The 21,614-nt window shown below is 43.7% G+C and overlaps 1 protein-coding gene across 1 annotated transcript in view; it reads left to right on the top strand.

Annotated features, from left to right (window-relative positions):
- The first annotated feature begins 3,496 nt into the window (after positions 1-3,496).
- Positions 3,497-21,614, top strand: part of pfkla (phosphofructokinase, liver a) — a 60,104-nt gene continuing 41,986 nt past the window's right edge. Inside the window, exons 1-3 of the mRNA XM_020461684.2 lie at positions 3,497-3,728; positions 9,900-9,973; positions 12,858-12,935. Of these exons, the coding sequence (XP_020317273.2) occupies positions 3,650-3,728; positions 9,900-9,973; positions 12,858-12,935 (231 nt within the window). The 5' untranslated portion in view covers positions 3,497-3,649. The remainder of the gene's footprint in view (positions 3,729-9,899; positions 9,974-12,857; positions 12,936-21,614) is intronic.

Genomic DNA, 21,614 nt, shown 5'->3' with positions numbered 1-21,614 from the left:
GTGAGAGTAGGGTGGGGGTTTTAGTGTAGGGTTAGATGGTAGGTATTTAAATAGTGGAGTAGGGGTGGGGGTTTTTTGGTAGGTTAGATGGTAGGGTATTTAAATAGTGGAGTAGGGTGGGGGTTTTAGTGTAGGGTTAGATGGTAGGGTATTTAAATAGTGGAGTAGGGTGGGGGGTTTTAGTGTAGGGGTTAGATGCTAGGGTATTTTTAAATAGTGGAGTAGGGTGGGGGGTTTTAGTGTAGGGTTAGATGGTAGGGTATTTAAATAGTGGAGTAGGGTGGGGGGTTTTAGTGTAGTGTTAGATGGTAGGGTAATTTAAATAGTGGAGTAGGGTGGGGGGTTTAGTGTAGGGTTAGATGGTAAGGGTATTTAAATAGTGGAGTAGGTGGGTGGGGGTTTTAGTGTAGGGTTANGGGGGGGGTTTAGTGTAGGGTTAGATGGTAGGGTAGGGTATTTAAATAGTGGAGTAGGGTGGGGGGTTTTAGTGTAGGGTTAGATGGTAGGGTATTTTAAATAGTGGAGTAGGGTGGGGGGGTGGGTTTTAGTGTAGGGTTAGATGGGGTAGGGTATTTAAATAGTGGAGTAGGGTGAGGGGTTTAGTGTAGGGTTAGATGGTAGGGTATTAAATAGTGGAGTAGGGTGGGGGGTTTTTTTAGTGTAGGGTTAGATGGTAGGGGTATTAAATACTGGAGTAGGGTGGGGGTTTTAGTGTAGGGTTAGATGGTAGGGTATTTAAATAGTGGAGTAGGGTGGGGGGGGGTTTAGTGTAGGGTTAGATGGTAGGGTATTTAAATAGTGGAGTAGGGTGGGTGGGGGGGTTTTAGTGTAGGGTTAGATGGTTAGGGTATTTAAATAGTGGAGTAGGGTGGGGGGGGTGGTTTAGTGTAGGGTTAGATTGGTAGGGTATTTAAATAGTGGAGTAGGGGGGGGGGTTTAGTGTAGGGTTAGATGGTAGGGTATTTAAATAGCGGAGTAGGGTGGGGGGGTTTTAGTGTAGGGTTAGATGGTAGGGTATTAAATAGTGGAGTAGGGGGGTGGGGGTGTTTAGTGTAGGGTTAGATGGTAGGGTATTTAATAGTGGAGTAGGGTGGGGGGGGTTTTAGTGTAGGGTTAGATGGTAGGGTATTAAATAGTGGGAGTAGGGTGGGGGGGGGGGGTTTAGTGTAGGGTTAGATGGTAGGGTATTAAATAGTGGAGTAGGGTGGGTGGGGTTTTTTAGTGTAGGGTTAGATGGTAGGGTATTTAAATAGTGGAGTAGGGTGGGGGGTTTTAGTGTAGGGTTAGATGGTTGGTAGGTAGGGTATTTAAATAGTGGAGTAGGGTGGGGGTTTAGTGTAGGGTTAGATGGTAGGGTATTTAAATAGTGGAGTAGGGGGGGGGGTTTTAGTGTAGGGTTAGATGGTAGGGTATTTAAATAGTGGAGTAGGGTGGGGGGTTTAGTGTAGGGGTTAGATGGTAGGGTATTTAAATCAGTGGAGTAGGGTGGGGGGGGGTTTAGTGTAGGGTTAGATGGTATAGGGTATTTAAATAGTGGGAGTAGGGTGGGTGGGGGGTTTTAGTGTAGGGTTAGATGTAGGGTATTTTAAATAGTGGAGTAGGGTGGGGGGGGTTTAGTGTAGGGTTAGATGGTAGGGTATTTAAATAGTGGAGTAGGGGGGGGGGGGGTTTAGTGTAGGGTTTAGATGGTAGGGTATTTAAATAGTGGAGTAGGGTGGGGGGTTTAGTGTAGGGTTAGATGGTAGGGTATTTAAATAGTGGAGTAGGGTGGGTGGGGGGGTTTTAGTGTAGGGTTAGATGGTAGGGTATTTAAATAGTGGAGGTAGGGTTTGAGGGGTTTTAGTGTAGGGTTAGATGGATTAGAGTATTTAAATAGTGTGGAGTAGGGTTGGGGGTTTTTAGTGTAGGGTTAGATGTGGTAGGGTATTTAAATAGTGGAGAGCGTGTGGGGGTTTTAGTTGTAGGGTTAGATGGTAGGGTATTTTAAATAGTGGAGTAGGGTGGGGGGTTTAGTGTAGGGTTAGATGGTAGGGTATTTTAAATAGTGGAGTAGGGTGGGGGGTTTTAGTGTAGGGTTAGATGGTAGGGGTATTTAATAGTGGAGTAGGGTGGGGGGGTTTTAGTGTAGGGTTAGATGGTAGGGTATTTAAATAGTGGAGTAGGGTGGGGGGGGTTTAGTGTAGGGTTAGATGGTAGGGTATTTAAATAGTGGAGTAGGGTGGGTGGGGGGTTTATGTGTAGGGTTAGATGGTAGGGTATTTTAAATAGTGGAGTAGGGTGGGGGGGGGGGGTTTAGGTGTAGGGTTAGATGTAGGGGTATTTAAATAGGGAGTAGGGGGGGGGGTTTAGTGTAGGGTTAGATGGTTTAGGGTATTTAAATAGTGGAGTAGGGTGGGGGGTTTTAGTGTAGGGTTAGATGGTAGGGTATTTAAATAGTGGAGTAGGGTGGGTGGGGGGGTTTTAGTGTAGGGTTAGATGGTAGGGTATTTAAATAGTGGAGTAGGGTAGGGGGTTTAGTGTAGGGTTAGATGGTAGAGTATTTAAATAGTGGAGTAGGGTGGGGGGTTTTAGTGTAGGGTTAGATGGTAGGGTATTTAAATAGTGGAGTAGCGTGGGGGTTTTAGTGTAGGGTTAGATGGTAGGGTATTTAAATAGTGAGTAGGGTGGGGGGTTTTTAGTGTAGGGTTAGATGGTAGGGTATTTAAATAGTGGAGTAGGGTGGGGGGGGGGTTTAGTGTAGGGTTAGATGGTAGGGTATTTAAATAGTGGAGTAGGGTGGGGGGTTTTAGTGTAGGGTTAGATGGTAGGGTATTTAAATAGTGGAGTAGGGTGGGGGGTTTGTTTTAGTGTAGGGTTAGATGGTAGGGCATTAAATAGTGGAGTAGGGTGGGGGGGGGGGGTGGGGTGTTAGTGTAGGGTTAGATGGTAGGGTATTTAAATAGTGGAGTAGGGTGAGGAGTTTTAGTGTAGGGTTAGATGGTAGGGTATTTAAATAGTGGAGTAGGGTGGGGGGTTTTAGTGTAGGGTTAGATGGTAGGGTATTTAAATAGTGGAGTAGGGTGAGGGGTTTTAGTGTAGGGTTAGATGGTAGGGTATTTAAATAGTGGAGTAGGATGGGGGGTTTTAGTGTAGGGTTAGATGGTAGGGTATTTAAATAGTGGAGTAGGGTGGGGGGTTTTAGTGTAGGGTTAGATGGTAGGGTATTTAAATAGTGGAGTAGGGTGGGGGGGGGGGTGGGGGTTAGTGTAGGGTTAGATGGTAGGGTATTAAATAGTGGAGTAGGGTGGGGGGGTTTAGTGTAGAGTTAGATGGTAGGGTATTTGTTGATTTATTCATGTTAATTTTCAAGCAACGTGGAAGGGAGTTATACTCCAGTCTTGTGAGTGGCGGTAATGCAACATTTGTTGGATGCCAACCACCGTTAAACCTCATCGAAGAAGAAGGAGGAGGCTATCAGAAAGACGACCACACCTTCCCATATTGTGCAATCTTGTTGGGGCGGAGTCATTTCAACAGACGGTCAGCCAACACAAGGAAAGTCACCCACACTACTTGCTGCATGAGCTCGTAACTTGTATTTTAACGAGAAGAGTTATTATTTCACAGAATTTCTCCAGTCGAGGTTGATCCGTATTCCACCGCTGCCAACATGTCGGATTTAGAGAGACTGAAGATGACCGGCGCTGGGAAAGCTATCGCCTTGTTGACAAGTGGCGGAGATGCACAAGGTACGAGATGATTAGGGGAAGGGACAAACATCTGTCCAGCTATTTATCAACTAGGGCTACGTTGTGTTAGTTGCATAATCCCTACAGGTCGTCGGTCATATGTTAACTGCTAGTTATTTTACTTTGATCATGATTTTAAACTACTTTTATTTTACGCGAGTTGTTGACATGGGGTTTTGACAGCTAAAAGGAAAGAACGAGGGCTTGACAATGTTATCCAATAAAAATGTGTTTTCGTGCATTTTGACAGATATGACTCGTTCCACTTATAATGTTGTATAAATGGTAATATTCTGGTTGTGTGTCTTCATCCGTCGATCGTTTGAATATAATCAGTTTGCAAAATGTTTGTGGAAGCGCTGCTAAAACTGAAGGTGCGCTTGATTGAGATTCTCTGTACGCCGGGTTCGCGGATTTCGTGTTTAAAACCAATATAATGCTGTGAAAAGTGTCAACTCTGGCAACATTTCGCACCGGGCCAGCTAGACAAGCGCACCCCCATTAGCGCATCTACGTGTGTGTGTATTGGGCCATACGTGCAGGATATCAGGTAGAAGAGAGGAGGAGCCATTCATTGCATTACCTTTGCATGTTTGATCAGGGACCGTTAAGGTTACAGACTCCGCCTACTACATAACTAAACAGTGGAGGACCATCCTACTCAGTGAATTTCATACAATTCAAATCAAAGTTTATTTGTCCGGTGTGCTGAATACAACAGGTGTAGTAGACCTTACAGTGAAATGCTGAATACAACAGGTGTAGTAGACCTACTGTACTGGGCCTTCCTCACTACCCTCTATAGGGCCTTCCTCTGACACCGCCTGGTATAGAGGTCCAGGAAGCTTGTCCCCAGTGATGTACTGGGCCGTACGCACTACCCTCTGTAGTGCCTTGTGGTCGGAGGCCGATCAGTTGCAGTACCAGGCAGTGATGCAACCAGGCAGTGATGCAACCAGTGCTCTCGATGTTGCAGCTGTAGAACCTTTTGAGGATCGGAGGACCCATGCCAAATCTTTTCAGTCTCCTGGGGGGGGGGGGATAGGCTTTGTTGTGCCCTCTTCACAATTGTCTTGGTGTGTTTGGACCATTCTAGTTTGTTGGTGATGTGGACACCAAGGAACTTGAAGCTCTCAACCTACCGCACTACAGCCTCGTCGATGAGAATGGGGGCGTGCTTGGTCCTCTTTTCCTGTAGTCCACAATAATCTCCTTAGTCTTGGTTACATTGAGCGAGAGGATGTTATTCTGGCACCACCCTGCCAGGTCTCTGACTTTCTCTCTATAGGATGTCTCGTTGATGTCGGTGAACAGGCCTAGCAAATCAAATCAAATGTTTTTAGTCACATACACATGGTTAGCAGATGTTAATGCAAGTGTAGAGAAATACTTGTGCATCTAGTTCTGACAATGCAGTAATAACCAACAGGTAATCTAACCTAACAATTCCAAAACTACTACCTTATACACACACGTGTAAAGGAATGAATAAGAATATGTATATAAAAAAATATATATGAATGAGTGATGGTACAGAACGGCATAGGCAAGATGCAGTAGATGGTATAGAGTACAGAGTACAGTATAGAGTACAGTATATACATATGAGATGAGTAATGTAGGGTATGTAAACAAGATGCAGTGGATGGTATAGAGTACAGTATATACATATGAGATGAGTAATGTAGGGTATGGAAACATTATATTAAGTGGCATTGATTAAAGTGGCTAGTGATACATTACATCAAGATGGCAAGATGCAGTAGATGGTATAGAGTACAGTATATCCATATGAGATGAGTAATGTAGGAAACATTATATAAAGTGGCGTTGTGACATTTATTACATCAATTTGTCCATTATTAAAGTGGCTGAAGTTGAGTCAGAATGTTGGCAGCAGCCACTCAATGTTAGTGGTGGCTGTTTAACAGTCTGATGGCCTTGAGATAGAAGCTGTTTTTCAGTCTCTCGGTCCCAGCTTTGATGCACCTGTACTGACCTCGCCTTCTGGATGACAGCGGGGGCGGCAGGGTAGCCTAGTGGTTAGAGCATCGGATTAATAAACAAAAGGTTGCACGTTCGAATCCCCGAGCTGACAAGGTACAACTCTGTCATTCTGCCTCTGAACAAGGCAGTTAACCCACTATTCCTAGGCCTGACTTGCCTAATTAAATGAAGGTAATATAAATATCTAATAAAAAACTAGTAGTCCTGGAGGGCAGGTAGTTTGCCCCCGGTGATGCATTGTGCAGACCTCACTACCCTCTGGAGAGCCTTACGGTTGTGGGCAGTTGCAGTACCGGGCTGTGATACAGCCTGACAGGATGCTCTCGATTGTGCATCTGTAAAAGTTTGAGTGTTTTGGGTGACAAGCTGCTGCTGTGCCTTCTTCACAACGCTGTCTGTGTGGGTGGATCATTTCAGTTTGTCAGTGATGTGTACGCTGAGGAACTTAAGTTTCTACCCTCTCCACTATTGTCCCGTCGATGTGGATAGGGGGGTGCTCCCTCTGTTGTTTCCTGAAGTCCATGATCACACCACACTCCGAGGGCCCTCACCTCCTCCCTGTAGGCCGTCTCGTCGTTGTTGGTAATCAAGCCTACCACTGTAGTGTCGTCTGCAAACTTGATGATTGAGATGGAGGCGCGTATGGCCACGCAGTCGTGGGTGAACAGTGAGTACAGGAGAGGGCTCAGAACTCACCCTTGTGGGGCCCCAGTGTTGAGGATCAGTGGGGTGGAGATGTTGTTACCTACCCTCACCACCTGGGGGCGGCCCGTCAGGAAGTCCAGGACCCAGTTGCACAGGGCGGGGTCAAGACCCAGGGTTTCGAGCTTGATGATGAGTTTGGAGGGTACGGTGTTAAATGCTGAGCTGTAGTTGATGAACAGCATTCTAACGTAGGTATTCCTCTTGTCCAGATGGGATAAGGCAGTGTGATGGCGATTGCGCCTTCTGTGGAACTATTGGGGCGGTAAGCAAATTGGAGTGGGTCTAGGGTGTCAGGTAGGGTGGAGGTGATATGGTCCTTGACTAGTCTCTCAAAGCACTTCATGATGACAGAGGTGAGTGCTATGGGGCGGTAGTCATTTAGCTCATTTACCTTAGCTTTCTCGGGAACAGGAACAATGGTGGCCCTCTTGAAGTATGTGGGAACAGCAGACTGGGATAAGGATTGATTGAATATGTCCGTAAACACACCAGCCAGCTGGTCTGCGCATGTTCTGAGGATGCGGCTAGGGATGCCGTCTGGGCCTGCAGCCTTGCGAGGTTTGACACGTTTAAATGTTTTGCTCATGTCGGCTGCAGTGAAGGAGAGCCCGCAGGTTTTGTAGCGGGCCTTGTCAGTGGTACTGTATTGTCCTCAAAGCGAGCAAAGAAGTTGTTTAGTCTGTCCGTATGCAAGACATCCTGGTCGGCGACGGGGCTGGTTTTCCTTTTATTGACTGTACACCCTGCCACATACCTCTCGTGTCTGAGCCGTTGAATTGCGACTCTACTCTGTCTCTATACTGACACTTAGCTTGTTTGATTGCCTTGGGGAGGGAATAGCTACACTGTTTGTATTCGGTCATTTTTTCTGGTCACCTTGCCCTGATTAAAAGCAGTGGTTTCTTTAGTTTTGCACACTGTTGTGTCGTCTGCAAACTTAATGATGGTGTTTGAGTCGTGCGTGGCCATGCATTCGTGGATGAACACGGAGTACAGGAGGGGACTGAGCACGCACCCCTGAGCCTCATGTTTCTCAACCCCATGTCCTGACAAAATAGCCCGTTTACTTTGGGAACGTTATTTTTCCAAAAATGAAAATAGTGCCCCCTAGTTTCAAGAGGTTAAAGAAATCTAGCTTGTTTGTAACCAAATACTTATTTTCCACCATAATTTGCAAATCAATTCATTAAAAATCCTACAATGTGATTTTCTTGATTTTCTTTTCCTCATTTTGTCTGTCATAGTTGAAGTGTACCTATGATGTAAATTACAGGCCTCTCTCATATTTTTAAGTGGGAGAACTTGCACAATTGGTGGCTGACTAAATACTTTTTTGCCCCACTGTACACAGTAATTATTACAACTTCCGGAGGACATCCTTCAACCTATCAGATTTCTTGCAGCATGAACTGCCATGTTGTCCACCCAATCAAAAGATCACAGAATGAATCTAGTACTGAAAGCATAAACTACGTCTAGCTAGCACTGCAGTGTATATAACATGTAGTAGTTGACTCAGAGAGAGAGAGACAATAGTTGAACAGTTTTTAACAAGGGGAAGCAGCATAGAGAGAGCTAGCTATATTTTGTAGAGGTCGACCGATTATGATTTTTCAACGCCGATACAGCTACCCTCGAAGCATCGTTACCCATCGCTCCACAAAAGCCACGGCCCTTGCAGAGCAAAGGGAACAACTACTTCAAGGTCTCAGAGCGAGTGACGCACCACCGCTAACTAGCTCCGGAGTTGATAGGCTTGAAGTCATAAACAGCTCAATGCTTGAAGCACAGTGAAGAGCTGCTGGCAAACGCACGAATGTGCTGTTTGAATGAATGCTTACACGCCTGCTGCTGCCTACCACTGCTCAATCAGACTGCTCTATCAAATCATAGACTTAGTTATAACATAATAACACACAGAAATACGAGATACGTCATTAATATGGTCGAATCCGGAAACTATCATCTCGAAAACAAGACGTTTATTCTTTCAGTGAAATACGGAACCGTTCGGTTTTTTATCTAACGTGTGGCATCCATAAGTCTAAATATTGCTGTTACATTGGACAACCTTCAATGTTATGTCATAATAAAATTCTGGCAAATTAGTTTGCAACGAGCCAGGCGGCCCAAAATGTTGCATATACCCGGTCTCTGCGTGCAATGAATGCAAGAGAAGTGACACAATTTCCCTAGTTAAAATAAATTCATGTTAGCAGGCAATATTAACACATTGGTGCAACGACAGTGCTTTTTTTGCGAATGTGTTTGTTAAATCATCCCCCGTTTTGGGGAAGTAGGCTGTGATTCAATGATAAAATAACAGGCACCGCATCGATTATATGCAACGCATGACACGCTAGATAAACTAGTAATATCATCAACCATGTGTAGTTAACTAGTGATTATGTTAAGATTGATGGTTTTTTATAAGATCAGTTTAATGCTAGCTAGCACCTTACCTTGGCTCCTTGCTGCACTCGCATTACCGGTAGTCAGCCTACCACGCAGTCTCCTCGTGGAGTGCAATGTAAGTAGTTGGCAAACGCTAGTTAGCGGTGATCACCGTCCAAAAATGCCGATTACCGATTAGTTATGAAAACTTGAAATCGGCCCAAATTAATCGGCCATTCCGATTTAATCGGTCGGCCTCTAATATTTTGTTCAATTTTTTTCACTTTCACACTAGCTTGTCATTGACGTCACCAGACCCGGGCTTTCGGGGGTTTTAGGCCCGAAAGATTTTGTCTCAGCTCCGAGTATTCTGCCCTGCTGGGATGGTGTAAAACAAACTAGGCTACACTGCAATACTCCAAACATGAGCCCCGGACTGCCCTGCCTTTTTAATCCTAAAACCATCAGTTCTGTAAACGGTGGGACTTTAGGAAGCAGTTAATGGTTTCCCAGAGTCATTTTTGATCCATACAAAGAAATTATATTTTGGTGCACATGGGGTGACTGCTCATTCCCTGAGGGCGAGAGAGCCAAGATGAGAAGGATGGAGGTAAACTTGGTTAGCTTGCTATTACTATAGAATATTTTGTTAGCACATGATGATGTAATTCAGATTTATTGACCTCACAGTAAGCCAGATGTAATTCTGAATTATTGACCTCACAGTAAGCCAGATGTAATTCAGAGTTATTGACCTCACAGTAAGCCAGATTCCAGTAACTTACATTTCAACATGTTGACTCAAAAGCTGCACTGACAGATAATGTCATCGTAAATATGAATTTGTTCTTAACTGACTTGCGTAGTTAAATAAAAGGTTAATACAATATTTTTTTAAATGACGAGTATAGACATTTTTTATGAGCATGGCCTCATTACTGGCCCAACGCTCTGACCACTAGGCTACCTGCCACCCCGATATTAAACAATATATGATCAAAGAAATCTATAGTATGACAGATGTATTTTTTATTGCAGTTTGTAATCTGACCCTCTGATATCCAGGAATGAATGCAGCTGTCCGCGCTGTGACCCGGATGGGGATATTTGTTGGAGCCAAGATGTATCTCGTATATGAGGTACTATTATCCAATCACCATCTATTCTACCGCACACCAGTTTTAAAACGCATCGTTCATTACCCTGTATCTTACAGTTCATTACCCTGTATCTGACAGTTCATTACCCTGTATCTGACAGTTAGTTAGCCTGTATCTGACAGTTAGTTAGCCTGTATCCTACAGTTAGTTAGCCTGTATCTGACAGTTAGTTAGCCTGTATCTGACAGTTAGTTAGCCTGTATCCTACAGTTAGTTATCCTGTATCTGACAGTTAGTTAGCCTGTATCTGACAGTTAGTTAGCCTGTATCCTACAGTTAGTTAGCCTGTATCTGACAGTTAGTTAGCCTGTATCCTACAGTTAGTTAGCCTGTATCTGACAGTTAGTTAGCCTGTATCTGACAGTTAGTTAGCCTGTATCTGACAGTTCATTACCCTGTATCTGACAGTTAGTTAGCCTGTATCTGACAGTTAGTTAGCCTGTATCTGACAGTTAGTTAGCCTGTATCCTACAGTTAGTTAGCCTGTATCCTACAGTTAGTTAGCCTGTATCCGACAGTTAGTTAGCCTGTATCTGACAGTTAGTTAGCCTGTATCCTACAGTTAGTTAGCCTGTATCTGACAGTTAGTTAGCCTGTATCTGACAGTTAGTTAGCCTGTATCTGACAGTTAGTTAGCCTGTATCTGACAGTTAGTTAGCCTGTATCTGACAGTTAGTTAGCCTGTATCTGACAGTTAGTTAGCCTGTATCTGACAGTTAGTTAGCCTGTATCTGACAGTTAGTTAGCCTGTATCTGACAGTTAGTTAGCCTGTATCTGACAGTTAGTTAGCCTGTATCTGACAGTTAGTTAGCCTGTATCTGACAGTTAGTTAGCCTGTATCTGACAGTTAGTTAGCCTGTATCTGACAGTTAGTTAGCCTGTATCTGACAGTTAGTTAGCCTGTATCTGACAGTTAGTTAGCCTGTATCTGACAGTTAGTTAGCCTGTATCTGACAGTTAGTTAGCCTGTATCTGACAGTTAGTTAGCCTGTATCTGACAGTTAGTTAGCCTGTATCTGACAGTTAGTTAGCCTGTATCTGACAGTTAGTTAGCCTGTATCTGACAGTTAGTTAGCCTGTATCTGACAGTTGTTAGCCTGTATCTGACAGTTAGTTAGCCTGTATCTGACAGTTAGTTAGCCTGTATCTGACAGTTAGTTAGCCTGTATCTGACAGTTAGTTAGCCTGTATCTGACAGTTAGTTAGCCTGTATCTGACAGTTAGTTAGCCTGTATCTGACAGTTAGTTAGCCTGTATCTGACAGTTAGTTAGCCTGTATCTGACAGTTAGTTAGCCTGTATCTGACAGTTAGTTAGCCTGTATCTGACAGTTAGTTAGCCTGTATCCGACAGTTAGTTAGCCTGTATCCGACAGTTAGTTAGCCTGTATCCGACAGTTAGTTAGCCTGTATCCGACAGTTAGTTAGCCTGTATCCTACAGTTAGTTAGCCTGTATCCTACAGTTAGTTAGCCTGTATCCTACAGTTAGTTAGCCTGTATCTTACAGTTAGTTAGCCTGTATCTTACAGTTAGTCAGCCTGTATCTTACAGTTAGTTAGCCTGTATCTTACAGTTAGTTAGCCTGTATCTTACAGTTAGTTAGCCTGTATCTTACAGTTAGCCTGTATCCTACAGTTAGTTAGCCTGTATCCTACAGTTAGTTAGCCTGTATCCTACAGTTAGTTAGCCTGTATCTTACAGTTAGTTAGCCTGTATCTTACAGTTAGTTAGCCTGTATCTTACAGTTAGTTAGCCTGTATCTTACAGTTAGTTAGCCTGTATCTTACAGTTAGTTAGCCTGTATCTTACAGTTAGCCTGTATCCTACAGTTAGCCTGTATCCTACAGTTAGCCTGTATCTTACAGTTAGTTAGCCTGTATCTTACAGTTAGTTAGCCTGTATCTTACAGTTAGTCAGCCTGTATCTTACAGTTAGTCAGCCTGTATCTTACAGTTAGTCAGCCTGTATCTTACAGTTAGTCAGCCTGTATCTTACAGTTAGCCTGTATCTTACAGTTAGTTAGCCTGTATCTTAGTTAGTTAGCCTGTATCTTACAGTTAGTCAGCCTGTATCTTACAGTTAGTCAGCCTGTATCTTACAGTTAGTCAGCCTGTATCTTACAGTTAGTCAGCCTGTATCTTACAGTTAGTCAGCCTGTATCTTACAGTTAGCCTGTATCTTACAGTTAGTTAGCCTGTATCTTACAGTTAGTCAGCCTGTATCCTACAGTTAGTTAGCCTGTATCCTACAGTTAGCCTGTATCTTACAGTTAGTCAGCCTGTATCTTACAGTTAGTCAGCCTGTATCTTACAGTTAGTTAGCCTGTGTCTTACAGTTAGTTAGCCTGTATCCTACAGTTAGTCAGCCTGTATCTTACAGTTAGTCAGCCTGTATCTTACAGTTAGCCTGTGTCTTACAATTAGTTAGCCTGTGTCTTACAATTAGTTAGCCTGTATCTATCTTACAGTTAGTTAGCCTGTGCCTTACAATTAGTTAGCCTGTGTCTTACAATTAGTTAGCCTGTGTCTTACAATTAGTTAGCCTGTGTCTTCCAGTTAGTCACCCTGTATCTTACAGTTAGTCAGCCTGTATCTTAGTTAGTCAGCCTGTGTCTTACAGTTAGTCAGCCTGTGTCTTACAGTTAGTCAGCCTGTGTCTTACAGTTAGTCAGCCTGTGTCTTACAGTTAGTCAGCCTGTGTCTTACAGTTAGTCAGCCTGTGTCTTACAGTTAGTTAGTCACCCTGTATCTTACAGTTAGCCTGTATCTTACAGTTATTTAGCCTGTATCTTAGGATGTTCTCCTCCATCATGACCAGTATTGATCTGATTGATTGAACGATGTGATTGATATTTTCCTCTCAGGGCTACCAGGGTCTGGTGGATGGAGGGGACAACATCAAGCTGGCCCACTGGCAGAGTGTCACCAACATCATACAGCAGGTAACAGTGACCTAGCTACTCTGAAAGAGAAGCCTAAACTCTACTGGTGTCAGGAGTCATGATCAGAGCCGTTTTACATGGGATGGTCAAAAGACCGGGACCAGAAATCGGCTCTGGCATTTCTACCACACTGGACCATTTTCTTCCTTGAGGCCCCCATTATTCGCCAGATCATTAGAATTGTGCTAAAAATAAACAATACCCAATAGGAAAAAATTATAATTCCCGCCCAACTGGCATTTGTCTGAAATGCCAGATTTTCAGAATTTTTGAAAATGTAACCTTTATTTAACCAGGCAAAACCCATTGGGGCGGCAGGTAACGTAGTGGTTAGAGCGTTGGATTTGTAACCAAAAGGTTGGAATATTGAATCCCCGGGCTGACAAGGTACAAATCTGTCGTTCTGCCCCTGAACAGGCAGTTAACCCACTGTTCCTAGGCAGTCATTGAAAATTTGAATTTGTTCTTAACTGACTTGTTAAATATTTTTTTTTACTTGAGGTTAAAAACCTATTTTTTGAGGGTGACCTGGTAAGAAGGCAAAACAGGGAAATAGCAGCTTGTCCAGTACACCCCTAGCCTGAGCTTTTATGGTGAGGAAGGGAGAGATATTTGAATTGATCACCTACTGTGTCAGCGGGTCAAGATGATGAACTGTGTCTCTTTCTCTGATCGTCATAACATGTCTCTTCAGCATCTGTTTTGCTTTAACTATTTCTCTCCATATACAGTGAGGTCCAGAAGTATTGGGACAGTACATGTCTAGTTTTCACGAGAGTAAAGTCGTATCGTATAAATACAAAAATCACGAAAACTAATTTGTTCATTCGACATGATGGTATCTTTAAGACTCAGTAAAATGTAATTATGTGAAAAAGGATGGTGGAAACGCCTTTATGTGTAAATATTGATATAATAACCATCATATGGAAGGTAACTTGAAGTCAGGTGATGATATGTTGTGTGGTCCTCCCACTACGAATCGGGAAACCATGCAGTTTATTAGGCTACAGATGAAATAACTGATGAACTTCACAGGGTGGTGATAGTGCACAGTGATGGGCTTGATGAACTTCACAGGGTGGTGATAGTGCACAGTGATGGGCTTGATGAACTTCACAGGGTGGGGATAGTGCACAGTGATGGGCTTGATGAACTTCACAGGGTGGGGATAGTGCACAGTGATGGGCTTGATGAACTTCACAGGGTGGGGATAGTGCACAGTGATGGGCTTGATGAACTTCACAGGGTGGGGATAGTGCACAGTGATGGGCTTGATGAACTTCACAGGGTGGGGATAGTGCACAGTGATGGGCTTGATGAACTTCACAGGGTGGTGATAGTGCACAGTGATGGGCTTGATGAACTTCACAGGGTGGGGATAGTGCACAGTGATGGGCTTGATGAACTTCACAGGGTGGGGATAGTGCACAGTGATGGGCTTGATGAACTTCACAGGGTGGGGATAGTGCACAGTGATGGGCTTGATGAACTTCACAGGGTGGTGATAGTGCACAGTGATGGGCTTGATGAACTTCACAGGGTGGTGATAGTGCACAGTGATGGGCTTGATGAACTTCACAGAGTGGTGATAGTGCACAGTGATGGGCTTGATGAACTTCAGAGTGGTGATAGTGCACAGTGATGGGCTTGATGAACTTCACAGGGTGGTGATAGTGCACAGTGATGGGCTTGATGAACTTCACAGGGTGGTGATAGTGCACAGTGATGGGCTTGATGAACTTCACAGAGTGGTGATAGTGCACAGTGATGGGCTTGATGAACTTCACAGAGTGGTGATAGTGCACAGTGATGGGCTTGATGAACTTCACAGAGTGGTGATAGTGCACAGTGATGGGCTTGATGCTCCTTTCCAATAAATATTGAGGGTCTTATAGTGGTGACATGATGAAATGTACACTGGGTACCAGTACTGAGTCGTTGTGCAGGGGTACCAGGTAGTTGAGGTAGATATGTACACATACACTGAGTGTACAAAACATTAGGAACACCTTCCTAATATTGAGTTGCAACCCCTTTTGCACTCAGAACAGCCTCAATTTGTCAGGGCATGTACTCTACAAGGTGTTGAAAGCATTCCACGGGGATTCTGGCCCATGTTGACTCCAATTCTTACCCACAGTTGTGTCAAGTTGGCTGGATGTCCTTTGGGTGATGGACCATTCTTGGTTCACATGGGAAACTGTCCAGCAGCGTTGCAGGTCTAGACACACTCAAAACGGTGCGCCTGGCCCCTACTACCATACCCTGTTCAAAAACACAAAACTTTTGTCTTGCCCACTCACCCTCTGAATGGCACACATACACAATCCATGTCTCAAGTCTTATAAATCCTTATTTACCATGTCTCCTGCTCTTCATCTACAATGATTGAAGTGGATTTAACAAGTAACATCAATAAGGGATCATTGCTTTCACCTGGATTCACCTGGTCAGTCTCTCATGAAAGAGCAGGTGTTCCTAATGTTTTGTACACTCGGTTTAGGTAGGAATAAAGTGACTCGGCAACAGGATTGATAATAAACAGTAGCAGCTGCATATGTGATGAGTCAAAGAGATAGTCAATGCAGATAGTCCAGGTTGCTATTGGTTAAATCTAATGTATTTGTCACGCGCTGAATACGACAGGTGTTTGGTATTTTATTAGGATCCCTATTAGCTGTAGCAAAAGCAGCAGCTACTCTTCCTGGGGTCCACACAAAACATGAAACATAATACAGAACATTAACCGACAAGAACAGTTCAAGGACAGAACTACATTAATTTAAAAAATGAATAAAATAAGGCACAGGTAGCCTACATATCAATACACACAAACTATCTAGGCACAGGTAGCCTACATATCAATGCATACAAACTATCAAGGCACAGGTAGCCTACATATCAATGCATACAAACTATCAAGGCACAGGTAGCCTACATATCAATGCATACAAACTATCTAGGCACAGGTAGCCTACAATACACACAAACTATCTAGGCACAGGTAGCCTACAATACACACAAACTATCAAGGCACAGGTAGCCTACATATCTATACACACAAACTATCTAGGTCCAACATGGGAGAGACGTTGTGCCGTGAGGTGTTGCTTTATCTGTTTTTTGAAACCAGGTTTGCTGTTTATTTGAGCAATATGACATGGAACGTAGTACGGGCTCGATATAATACTGTACGCTTTCTTGAATTTGTTCAGGATTTGGGGACTGTGGGAAGGGGGAGGGTCAAATTAAGTGATGCAGTCAGCCTCAACTCTTAGCCAAGAAAGACTGGCATGCATAGTATTTATATCAGCCCTCTGATTACAATGAAGAGCAAGACGTGTCGCTCTGTTCTGGACCAGCTGCAGCTTAACTAGGTCTTTCCTTCAGAACTGGACCACATGACTGGATAATAATCAAGAGAAGATACAACTAGAGCCTGCAGGACTTCCTTTGTGGAGTGTGGTGTCAAAAAAGCAGAGCGTCTCTTCATTACGGCCAGACCTCTCCCCATCTTTACAACCATGAAATCTATATGTTTTGACCATGACAGTTTACAATCTAAGGTAACGCCAAGTAATTTAGTCTCCTCAACTTGTTCAACAGCTACACCATTCATTACCAGATTCAACTGAAGTCTAGAACTTAGGGAGTGATTTGTACCAAATACAATGCTCTTAGTTTTATAGATGTTCAGGACCAGTTTATTGCTGGCCACCCATTCCAAAACGGACTGCAACACTTTAAGGGTTTCAGTGAAATCATCAGCTGTGGTTGCTGATGTGGTTATGGTTGAATCATCAGCATACATGGACACACATGCTTTGTTTAATGCCAGTGATTGGTCAAAATAGAAAAGAGTAGAAGGCCTAGAGAGCTGCCCTGCGGTTTTCTTCTTTTAGCGATATTGAACATTTTGCTGCCTGTTAGTACAGTTAAATAGTTAAAACACACACGGACGCAGTGGTCGAAGGCATCACAGTGATAGGAATTCCTGGGGAACCCTTAATCCTTCCTGGGGTCCACACAGAACAAGAAACATAATACAGAACTTTAATAGACAGGAGTTCAAGGACAGAACTACATCAATTAAAAATGAAAAAATAAGGCACAGGTAGCCTACATATCAATACATACACACAAACTACCTAGGTCCAATAGGGGAGAGGCATTGCTTTATCTGTTTTTGAAACCAGGTTTGCTGCTCATTTCAGCAATATGAGATGGAATGTAGTCATGTGTGAACTGGGAGTACAGGAGGGGACTGAGCACGCACCCCTGAGGGGCCCCTGTGTTGAGGATCAGCGTGGCGGATGTGTTGTTACCTACTCTTACCACCTGGGGGCGGCCCGTCAGGAAGTTCAGCATCCAGTTGCAGAGGGAGGTGTTTAGTCCCAGGGTCCTTAGCTTAGTGATGATCTTTTTGGGTAATTGGTGTTGAACGCTGAGCTGTTGCATTGACTTTAAATTGTTTAACTTGGGTCAAACGTTTCGGGTAGCCTTCCACAAGCTTCCCACAATAAGTTGGGTGAATTTTGGCCCCTTCATCCTGACAGAGCTGGTGTAACTGAGTCAGGTTTGTAGGCCTCCTTTCCCGCACGCGCTTTTTCAGTTCTGCCCACAAACATTCTATATGATTGAGGTCTGGGCTTTGTGATGACCACTCCAATACCTTGACTTTGTTGTCCTTAAGCCATTTTGCCACAACCTTGGAAGTATGCTTGGGGTCATTGTCCATTTGGAAGACCCATTTGCGACCAAGCTTTAACTTCTTGACTGATGTCTTGAGATCTTGCTTCAATATATCCACATAATGTTCCTACCTCATGAAGCCATCTATTTTGTGAAGTGCACCAGTCCCTCTTGCAGCAAAGAACCCCCACAACATGATGCTGCCACCCCCGTGCTTCACGGTTGGGATGGTGTTCTTCTGCTTGCAAGCCTACCCCTTTTTCCTCCAAACATAACGATGGTCATTATGGCACTTTTCGCACCAAAGTACGTTCATCTCTAGGAGACAGTCTCCTTCCTGAGCGGTATGACGGCTGCGTGGTCCCATGGTGTTTATACTTCCGTACTATTGATTGTACAGATGAACGTGGCACTTTCAGACGTTTGGAAATTGCTCCCAAGGATGAACCAGACTTTTGCAACAGTTTTTTTTAATCCGCCTTTCATTTACTTTTTTTTCCCGAAAGCCGGAAAAGCTGCAGCCTATTGGCTATGCAGCCTATTGGCTATGCAGCCTATTGGCTATGCAGCCTATTGGCTATGCAGCCTATTGGCTATGCAGCCTATTGGCTATGCAGCCTATTGGCTCTGCTGCCAGACTTATTTGCCATTGCTTTTGCCTCATCCTTTTCAACCATACACATTTTTATGGATTTAAGTTTTTACAGTAATTTTCTTAATGTGTGAATGCTTATTAGTAACTGGAATAAGCAATTTCTTAAATGGTATAATTGCAGTGTCTGGTTGTGTCCCATTATACACCACAGTCCAAAAAATATTATTTACATCTTCAACATATGAATCACTATGTAAGTTATTGTATGACCTCTTATACACTATATTAGGCCCAGCCTTTGGGACTTTCGTTTCCCTAGATATGGCTACGATATAGTGATCACTACATCCTATGGATACTGCTTTAAAGCAAATCTGCAGCATTCGTAAAGATGTGATCAATACATTATTTAATTCATATGCTGTTTGTAAATACCCTGGTAGGTTGAATGATAACCTGAACCAGGTTGCATCCACTGGTTACATTTTTAATATTTTTCTTGAGTGGACACCTTAATGAATGCCAGTCAATATAGGTCACCCAGAAAATATACCTCTCTAATGATATCACATACATTATCAAGCATTTCACACATGATCCATATTCACTTGGTGGTCTAAAGCAATTTCCCACAAGGCTTTAGGAGAACCTGTAGACATGTTACTAAAACAGCTTCCTCTAAACTTTACGGGAATATGAATCTGAATATAAACAGCAACACCACCCCCATTGGCATTCCTGTCTTTTCTGTAGATGTAACCATGTATTGCTATCGTGAAGGGTGTTATCTCAGTGTGTTTCAGAGATAGTCACTTTATGAATGTTATCTGTTACTAGCAAGTTATTGATTTCTTGAGCCTTGTTTCTTAGGCTACAGTGCCTTCTGACGGTATTTACTCTGCTTGACTTTTTCCACATTTTGTTGTTACAAAGTGGGATTTAAATGGACTTCCTTGTCATTTTTTATCAACGATTCACACTAAATATTCTGTTATGAATTTATGAAAAATAAAATCTGTGTGTGTGTGTGCTGTATCTTGATTAGATAAGTATTCAACCCTCTGAATCAATACAGGTTAGAGTCACCTTTGGCCACGATTTACAGCTGTGAGTCTTTCGGGGTAGAGCTTTCCACGCCAGGATTGTGCAACATTTGCCCATTATTATTTTCAAAATTCTTCAAGCTCTGTCAAATTGGTTGTTTGTCATTGCTAGACACGTTGGGGTCATTGATTTTCAAGCAGATTTAGGTCTGAACTGTAACTCTGCCACTCAGGAACATTCACTCTTCTTCGTATGCAACTCCAGTGGAGATTTGGCCTTGTGTTTTAGATTATTGTCCTGCTGAAAGGTGAATTTCTCTCCCAGTGTCTGGTGGGAAGCAGACTGAACCAGGTTTTCCTCTAGGATTTTGCATGTGCTTAGCTCTATTCAGTTTCTTTTTTATCCTGAAAAACTCCTCAGTCCTTAACAATTACAAGCATGCCCATAACATGCTGCACCACTATGCTTGAAAATATAGAGAGTACTCAATAATGTGTTGTATTGGATTTGCCCCAAACATACCACTTTGTATTCAGGACAAAAAAATGAATTGCTTAGCCATTTTTTTTGCAGTATAGTGCCTTGTTGCAAACGGGATGCATGTTTAGGAATATTTTTGTTATTTTTGTTCTGTACACGCTTCATTTTCACTCTATCAGTCATATTAGTATTGTGGGACCCTACACCCTAACCCGAGCACTCTGTTCTGCCACCTCAGGTCTCCCACCCCTATGAGAGGGCAGCTCCTGCTCAGCCCAGTACAAGATCTTGTTTTTCCTGGGACCCCAATGTTGAAGCTAGCTTTTCCTGAAGCTAGGACAGCAGAGTCCCTGTCCATCTTCCCCCCTGAAGCTAGGACAGCAGAGTCCCTGTCCATCTTCCCCCTGAAACTAGGACAGCAGAGTCACTGCCCATCTTCCCCCTGAAGCTAGGACAGCAGAGTCCCTGCCCATCTTCCCCCCTGAAGCTAGGACAGCAGAGTCCCTGTCCATCTTCCCCCCTGAAGCTAGGACAGCAGAGTCCCTGTCCATCTTCCCCCCTGAAGCTAGGACAGCAGAGTCCCTGTCCATCTTCCCCCCTGAAGCTAGGACAGCAGAGTCCCTGTCCATCTTCCCCCCCTGAAGCTAGGACAGCAGAGTCCCTGTCCATCTTCCCCCCCTGAAGCTAGGACAGCAGAGTCCCTGTCCATCTTCCCCCCCTGAAGCTAGGACAGCAGAGTCCCTGTCCATCTTCCCCCCTGAAGCTAGGACAGCAGACCGTAAGTCTCTCTGGATAAGTGCGTCTGCTAAATGACTGACATGTAAATGGAGTAACTACCATGTTGTTGATCCTTCCTCAGTTTTCTATTATGGCCATTAAACCCTGGAACTGTTTTAAAGTCACCATTGGCCTCATGTTTTACCCATCTACCAATAGGTGCCCTTCTTTGCGAGGCATTGGAAAACCTCCCTGGTCTTTGTGTTTGAATTTCACGTTTCAATCATGTTTAACATTATTATTGCATACAGAGTGAGTCCACAAAAATAATTATATGACTTGTTAAGCATAGTTTTCCTGTGCTCGTGCTCCAGGATAGCACAGCTGTTTTTCCCAAGGAACCGAGATGTTTCTCACCATAGAGCTACCGATGCTGACAGCTGGTGAAATGCCTGGGGAGGTCTGAATGTTTTGTTTTGTCTCAAGTGGAGACCTTTGAGGACTGAGGGGAGGTGTGGCCCGATGGAACCGAGCCAGCCATAGATTTAATCTTGGCTGAGGAAGGTGCCGGAGTCTCAGACACCATACGGTCTGAAGATCTGAACCCGAAGGAGAATCCCCCTGGGTTGGAAATAGGGTAGGACGAATGCGCGGCATCCTCAGAGGTAGGTGGCCGTGGTTTCCCCAGCAAGTTGTGGAACGCTGCGATTTGCTTTCTTAGGGTAGAAAGCTCAGTCCGATCGATAGTCCTCCTCAAGTAGATCGTTGTTGCATTGAAAATCCGGTTGGTCCACAGTGTCCCGGGAAATAGCATAGCAAACACAACTCCTAGAACTCAGGAAGCATTCGCCTCCATGAGAAAAGGCCCAAATTGGGAAAATCTGCTGTTTCCAAGCAGCTATCTTATCTTTATTTAACCAGGTAGGCCAGTTGAGAACACCTTTATTTAACCAGGTAGGCCAGTTGAGAACACCTTTATTTAACCAGGTAGGCCAGTTGAGAACACCTTTATTTAACCAGGTAGGCTAGTTGAGAACACCTTTATTTAACCAGGTAGGCTAGTTGAGAACACCTTTATTTAACCAGGTAGGCTAGTTGAGAACACCTTTATTTAACCAGGTAGGCTAGTTGAGAACACCTTTATTTAA

Source organism: Oncorhynchus kisutch, linkage group LG26, assembly GCF_002021735.2.
Source record: "Oncorhynchus kisutch isolate 150728-3 linkage group LG26, Okis_V2, whole genome shotgun sequence".
Classification (NCBI taxonomy): domain Eukaryota; kingdom Metazoa; phylum Chordata; class Actinopteri; order Salmoniformes; family Salmonidae; genus Oncorhynchus; species Oncorhynchus kisutch.
This window is presented reverse-complemented; position numbering and strand designations above follow the sequence as displayed.